Here is a 7,500-nt window from a genome sequence, read left to right as displayed (position 1 = left end):
GGACATCAACAGCGTGGTGACATACCAGATCTCCAGCGGCAACACCCGCAACCGCTTCTCCATCACCAGCCAAAGCGGCGGAGGGTTGATCACGCTAGCACTGCCCCTGGACTACAAGCTGGAGCGGCAGTACGTGCTGATCGTCACGGCCAGCGACGGCATGCTGTACGACACGGCCAAGGTGTTTGTGAACGTCACGGACGCCAACACCCACCGGCCCGTCTTCCAGAGCTCCCACTACACGGTGAACATCAACGAGGACCGGCCCGCAGGCACCACGGTGGTGGTGATCAGCGCCACGGACGAGGACACGGGCGAGAACTCGCGCATCACCTACTTCATGGAGGACAGCATCCCGCAGTTTGACATCGACTCGGACACGGGCACCGTGACCACGCAGACTGAGCTGGACTACGAGGACCAGGTGTCCTACACGCTGGCCATCACCGCGCGGGACAACGGCATCCCACAGAAGTCGGACACCACCTACCTGGAGATCCTGGTGAACGACGTCAACGACAACTCTCCGCGCTTCCTGCGGGACCACTACGTGGGCACCATCATGGAGGACGTTCCCGTCTTCACCAGCGTGGTGCAGGTGTCCGCCACCGACCGGGACTCGGGTCTTAACGGCCGCGTGTTCTACACCTTCCAGGGCGGGGAGGACGGCGACGGGGACTTCATCATCGAGTCCACGTCGGGCATCGTGCGGACTCTGCGCCGGTTGGACAGGGAGAACGTGCCGGTGTATAACCTGCAGGCCTTCGCCGTGGACAAAGGCGTCCCCGCTCTGAAGACGTCAGTAAACATCCAGGTGACCACCCTGGACGTGAACGACAACCCCCCGGTGTTTGAGAAGGACGAGTTTGACATCATGGTGGAGGAGAACAGTCCCATCGGAGTGGTGGTGGCCCACATATCGGCTTCGGATCCGGACGAAGGAAGCAACGCGCAGATCATGTACCAGATAGTGGAGGGAAACATCCCGGAGGTGTTCCAGCTGGATATCTTCACCGGGGAGCTGACAGCGTTGATCGACCTGGACTACGAGACCCGATCGGAGTACATCATCGTGGTGCAGGCCACCTCGGCGCCTCTGGTCAGCCGGGCCACCGTGCACATCAAGCTGGTGGACAAGAACGACAACGTGCCCGTGCTGAAGAACTTCCAGATCATCTTCAACAACTACGTCACCGACAAGTCTAGCAGCTTCCCCAGCGGCGTGATCGGGCGCATCCCCGCCCACGACCCGGACGTCTCGGACCAGCTCCACTACAGCTTTGAGGTGGGCAATGAGCTGAACCTGGTCATCCTGAACCAGAGCACGGGGGAGATCCAGCTCAGCCCGGACCTGGACAACAACAGACCCCTGGAGGCCTCCATGACCATATCGGTGACAGGTGAGATGCTCCCTCTCATGTTTACCTTTTCGCATACAATTACATGTTGAAACATGTCGATTATATTAGTAGCATTCATGAATAGCCATGTCCCAGATGTGGTATTTTAGGGTGTTGTTTTTTTTTGCCTAATGATATGGCATATGTATGTGAAACCTAAATGAAATCTTTGAGATGGCGACATTGACCATTGTTATACAGCCTCCAGCTAGTCTCTTTCGCAAAGTTCGCCATTTCCCCCTCCCTGTGACAAAGCACTTGTTTGTCTGATTAAGGCCCACCTCTTGTTTTCATGTGAGACGCCGTGTATCCGAGCAGTGCTGCTCTCAAACGGCCTAATCCTGTGGGATCCTCTCTTCGGTAGCTTGAGTGATCAGTCACCATGATTGCCCTTCAAACAGCCCCTCATCATTAGATGCAATGATATATTGGTTCTAAGCCCTTAGCCATGGCCTATTTCCGATGGCGGGTCTATTTTAGCTGTTGTATTTTTAAATAACTTCCTCTTAAACTATTAACCCTTATTCATAACCGTGTGTCTTCAGACCGAGACTAAATCGTAACAGTGAAAGCAAGTAATCAAGAATGGCATATTTAGGTTAACTGTGAGCCAGTGTTTGGCGTGTGTGACACTGTGTTGGGCGGAAATCACAGGGAATCTGAAATAAGGTCAGGAGACGATGGAACCCCAACAACAACAACAAAAGATTTCCAATTAACGGCGTGTGATTACTGCTGCCTTGCTCTTTCCTCCACCCCAGCCTCTTTAATTGCACCCGTTTCCTGCACCTCTTGTTTGCCTGCGAGTGTCTTGTCTGCTTCAAACATACGGCTGAACCTGTGCATTACCTTAGGGAGGCGCTGGCTGTCGTTGGCCCTCCCTGGTAGCCTAGTTACGGTGGCTTGTCTATGTTATTACGAGGGTGGCAATCTCGATGTCAAGGAAATGAAAATCATATTTGAAATGATTAAAGTTAATAGTGTACTTGTGGTTGCTCGCATCCGGGATTAAGGTCCCTATGACAATATCGTATTTGTAAATTATAAGTATGACTGGTCTCGTTCTGTTGATATGTGGTGCCTTTCTTTTTTATTCAAGCCACAGATATCGACACATATTGAGCAAAGTGTCAACACTGTACGGGTGTTGGGTTGGTTATTGGCAATTGCAAAGTGTGCTTCTTTTTTATTTTAACTATCTGCGCTCCCTGGAGCCTCCTTCCTAACATAAGGAGTCCCTGGTGACAGATGAGCAAGCTGCCGGCCTCCATAGAGGACAATGGGAAGCTGTTGGTTCCAGCGCCCCGGCACTGGGACTCACGCTAGCTTCTGGAGGGGGGGCAACAGCTGTGACTCCGCCATCGACCAATTAGAGGCCTGGCATCTCCGCGCGTCCAGCACCTGCTGGGGTATATATGTCAGCACCCCTGCAGGGTGGAGTGGAAGATGGAGAGGGCAGGGGTGGGGGAGTGGATTGGGCGGGAAGACCGGGGCGGGAGAGGGGGATGGCGGAGGTTATGGATGGAAATTGCCAGTGTAACTGGAATGTATCGGATAGTTCAAGGGCACTGAGATATGGGAGAGAGACGTTTACTGAGTGACTGCAGAACAAGGAAATGGGGGGGGGGGGGGGGGGGGGGGTATAGAAAGATAAGCTCTGCCCCTAGATGTTGGTGACCCCAATTTGAGAGTGCTTTTCCCTTCCGAGACCTCCCAAGTCTTGGTATTATTTTCGGCTTTACACTGTGGTGTGGCTGCCCCAGTGCATGATATTTGATGGGCTTCATTATGTGTCGCTGGACTGCAAGTGATATCGGTTTGGAAAAAACACACTGGAGTATTAGACAGAATGCGTTTCCCTGTTCTAAATATAGTGTTTCTCAGACCCTCTTCAAAGTCCCTCGTCAATATGAGGGTAAAATGGTGAGGCTAATCAGTTTGTGAAGTGGAATAAGTGAAACGAAGTGCAAAATGTATTATCAGTTTTGTAGATGTATTAATGAATGACATGCAGATATGTGGAGTTATTAATCAAAGTACCGGTCACAATTCCCGGCTCCTTTCAGAACTAAAAGGGACATGTTTTGGATCTCCTTACATGACACTTCTAATCAAACCTACCTTTTATTCTTCCACTGTCTTCTACTTAGTTATAGTAGTTAGTTGTGTAGCATCTTATCCTAGCTATCTTGGTTGTATAAGGGGAACAGGTTAACCTAGCGATTGTCAGTGCTTTGCATTTGGTTCTATGAACATCCTTACTGTACCGACATCGATGAATTGTTTCACCTTCTTCTGACAAATGTACTCATTGTAAGTCGTTTTGGATAAAAGCGTCCGCCAAATGCCCTCAATGTAAATGTAAATGTACTCTGCTAGTGAAAACAGTCATCTCAACGTTGAGCAAGCGAAAGGGTTGATCCAGCAGATATTGTTGTGCGCTGCTATTGTGCATTGGGATTAATTCGCAGCTTCATGTGTTTATTTGATCTGCATTCCTGGATGTGTGCCTGGAGGTATTTGGCCCTCGAGAACAAACAAAGGTCCTGAATCTTGAGATGTATGGTGTGAATGCACCATTGTGCTCGCCAGAGATGTTTGACTAGTTTGTTTGTTAAATGAGACTCCTCATGTAATTTTGGCGTAGAGTCTTGTTGGCCGCCTGGCACAAACAGTAGGATCATTTAACATAAATGGAACAAAACGATCGCAGGCAAAAAAAAATGGTTTGTGGAAAAAGCATTTCAGAGTTTTGATGATTGGATCCACCGCGTTGTTTCCAATCTCCAAGATGGAGGAAAGCGAGGAAGTAATGATGAGGATTCTGCTCACGCACCAGGTCAGGAAGGCGGTTGTAGTCTATGGGATTAGCATTGCGTCTCAACCAAGGGATCTGGCAGGCTTCTGTTTACATACTGGGGAACTGATCTACTGTTTCAAGGCAAGCATGAGCTTGCATAAATATTATAGGTGTTTGCATAAAATGATGGAATCCACCCCCCCCCCCCCCCCCTCTCCATGAAACCGCTGGAGGAGGGCTGATAGTCAAACAGTGTTGGTTGTTGATTAGAATGTATGAAGCGATGGAAGGCAGAGTCCGTCGATAATATCCGCTTTGATCGAGTCGCCCAGCTGTTGTAATGACATTATAATCTAACCATGGAAAGGTCTTTTTATACGTGATCAGAAATCATTTGGATACAATGAGGATGCAGGGCGGAAATTAAAGATGACCGTATATCAGAGTCAAGGTGGTGATGGCTGGCTGCGAGCCCAGCCCACTGGCAGACAAACTGCTACACGCAACGTGCCTTAGCCTTGCTGAGCCAACAAACATCCACGGGGCCTGTGGTTCCTAAACCAGGCCCGGCCTCCCATTCAAAGCCCTCCTCTAACTCAGGCATCCTTTGGAAAAGCCTCATGTCACAACGGAACAATCCAACAACACGCCTCCCCGCTTGTGATTGCTGTTTAATTTCCCCTCCACAAGCTGCTGCAGTAAATAGGTGTTGAGTAGGTAGTTGTCCTCTTTGGCTTCCAGAGGGGGGGGGGCGTGTCGATGGGAGTGACTGGCCCAGTGTGACGTGTGGAGGGCGGTGGAGGCTTCAAGGCTCAGCTCCACAGGTCGTTCCCATCACTGCGGGGCCAGGGGCTAGTGACCTCGGCTGCTGCGCACCACCCACCTGGCTGTCACATGGCGATACACACTAGCCAGCTGATGCCTACACACAGACGGACTGAACGACAGACAGACGGAGGAAAAGTAATTCAGAACCTTGCCGTGTTTGTTGACCTGTTTTGCAAAATGACGTTGATTTGTTTGTGATGCTTACTGATTGGGTTCACCTTAATCCCGGACCCAGCAGTCCTACTCTGTTCTAGAACACTGTCCTTGGGGAGACGTCGCAGAGCCTGTTTCGTTCAAGGGATATTATACCGAATAAAACGCGAGTGGTTGAGGTTGTATTTCAACAGTGGCTGACACATTGTTGATTTGAAACCTTTACATTCTTTACAGTTTATTCAGATCCCCGCTTCCAGCAATAGGATTGGTCGAAATAAATGTATAGCAAAAGAAAATGAAACACCCCATTCACCCATATTTTAGACTTTAGATATGAATCTAAAATCAAATTGGTGAGAATAGATTCACCGTTGCTTTCGGCCAGACCTTGAAACAGATGCTAGTAATATCTCACATTCAATCTGTCACACACATCACCGTCAGGGAATTGGATTCGGAATATGTGACCGGCCTCACAGCGGCCGCGACAATCAGCATAATGTGAACCACTTCCATCCACTACCAGGATTGAGCCTGTCTATATGCCGCGTGGCTCCGTTTGCTCGCTACCGTCGTCTTCTCGTCAGACAGCACTATTCCTGCTAGGGGGGGGGGATCTGAATGCAGCCGTGCCCCTCTCCTAAACCCTGGGAGGAAGCGGCGCCTCAGACTGTGTAATTTCATTATGGGATATTAAGACTTTATCTCTCTCTAGATGAGGAATCTCTCCTGGGTTTGTCTCTTCAGGGCTCATGAGCTCCGCCAGTGAGAAGCGGCACAGATCCCTGTTGTGCGTTCGCAGTCAGCCATCCTTCTCCCATTTCTTCATTTCACTTCATTTAGAGTTATCGTGTGTGTGTGTGTGTGTGTGTGTGTGTGTGTGTGTGTGTGTGTGTGTGTGTGTGTGTGTGTGTGTGTGTGTGTGTGTGTGTGTGTGTGTGTGTGTGTGTGTGTGTGTGTGTGTGTGTGTTAGTTCCCCTGGGCAGCTGTACTAGGCTGATAGCAATCCCATAGTATGCGTTTTCATTGATGCGTTCCGAGCTGCTAAATTCCTACTTTGTGTCATTGAAGCTGGCATGTGTGTGTTGGTCTGCCCTGATTGACTGGAGTCATCTACACGGTGCCCTCATGACTTCCTCCCCCCCTCCCCTCCAGGAGGGAGTGAGTCACCCTCTCCTGCCGGCCTGGAATGCAACACTTTATCCCTCCCTGTCCCCTTTTTCAACACCAGCATGGCGTCACCAGTCACCTTGATCCCTTTCCTCTCTCCCATCTCTGTCTCTCCCTCCCCCTCTCCTCCCCCTCTCCCCTCGGCTCCCAGTGCCAGCACCCCTGCCTCCCAGTGTCCGAGGCTCTCACCCCTGTTACCCGCCTTCCTCGTATCCCTGCCGTCGCTTTGAGCGCCTCCTCCCTCTTTCTGACCCCCCCATCCTCCTCCATCTCTCTGAGCCCCCCATCCTCCTCCATCTCTCTGACCCCCCCATCCTCCTCCATCTCTCTGACCCCCCCATCCTCCTCCATCTCTCTGACCCCCCCATCCTCATCCATCTTTCTCGACCCCACTACCACCACTAAATCCACCCAACCTACTCCTCCATCTTTCTGACCCCACTACCAACCACTATCCACCAATCCACCTCCCCCTCTCCCTTTTGACTCTTGTTGCTCCTCTCCTCTCCCCTCCCCCTCCCGTCCCTCCACCGACCCCTCCCTCAGTCTTTCCCCCCCCCCCCCCCCCCCTTGTGAAAGAGGGAAAGAATGCCCAAGAGAAATGCTTTGTTAAGCGCCCAGTTGTCATGGTGAGACCAGCAATGCCTGAGGAACTCCTTGTGGGTGGAGACGATGGGGGCTTGGGTCCCTTTTGTGGACTGGAGCTCGCTATGGGGACAGAGGGGGGGGGGGGGGAGGTGGTGGATAAAGTTCTAAAGTGTAAATGCCCCAATGCTCTCCACCCCCTATTCCTGCCTCATTCCAGTGAAGTATGAAGTGTTTCTATTGGCCGCTCAGACCTGTAACCCATCAAGTCACCCTGGCCGGTTTTTTTGGTTTTCTTTACTGCTTTTCGGAAGCGAATGCTTTACGGGCCACACGGGGTGGAAGTCAGACCCAAACCCAGGGGCCTTTCACCAAATTCACAAATAATAACCGCTGGTGAAAACAAAGGCCCTTTTTGAAAGCGCACCGATTTTATATAGGGCGACGTGCGTTTTAACTGCGGAACGAGCTGAGGAAGACCTTTTTATTTGACGGGTGTTTATCGTCAGGATTATAACAAAAATAAAACCCGAGTGACGGCGGCCTGGGAACCGAGACCCC

General features: G+C 51.0%; 1 protein-coding gene across 2 annotated transcripts in view; it reads left to right on the top strand.

Annotated features, from left to right (window-relative positions):
* celsr2 (cadherin, EGF LAG seven-pass G-type receptor 2) overlaps positions 1-7,500 on the top strand; it is a 60,025-nt gene that overhangs the window by 2,504 nt on the left and 50,021 nt on the right. For both annotated transcript variants that reach the window (XM_030375250.1, XM_030375249.1), the window contains exon 1: positions 1-1,400. This exon is cut by the window's left edge and continues 2,504 nt beyond it. In XM_030375250.1, the coding sequence (XP_030231110.1) occupies positions 1-1,400 (1,400 nt within the window). The remainder of the gene's footprint in view (positions 1,401-7,500) is intronic.

Source organism: Gadus morhua, chromosome 13 (assembly GCF_902167405.1).
Source record: "Gadus morhua chromosome 13, gadMor3.0, whole genome shotgun sequence".
In the NCBI taxonomy this organism is placed as follows: Eukaryota; Metazoa; Chordata; class Actinopteri; order Gadiformes; family Gadidae; genus Gadus; species Gadus morhua.
This window is presented reverse-complemented; position numbering and strand designations above follow the sequence as displayed.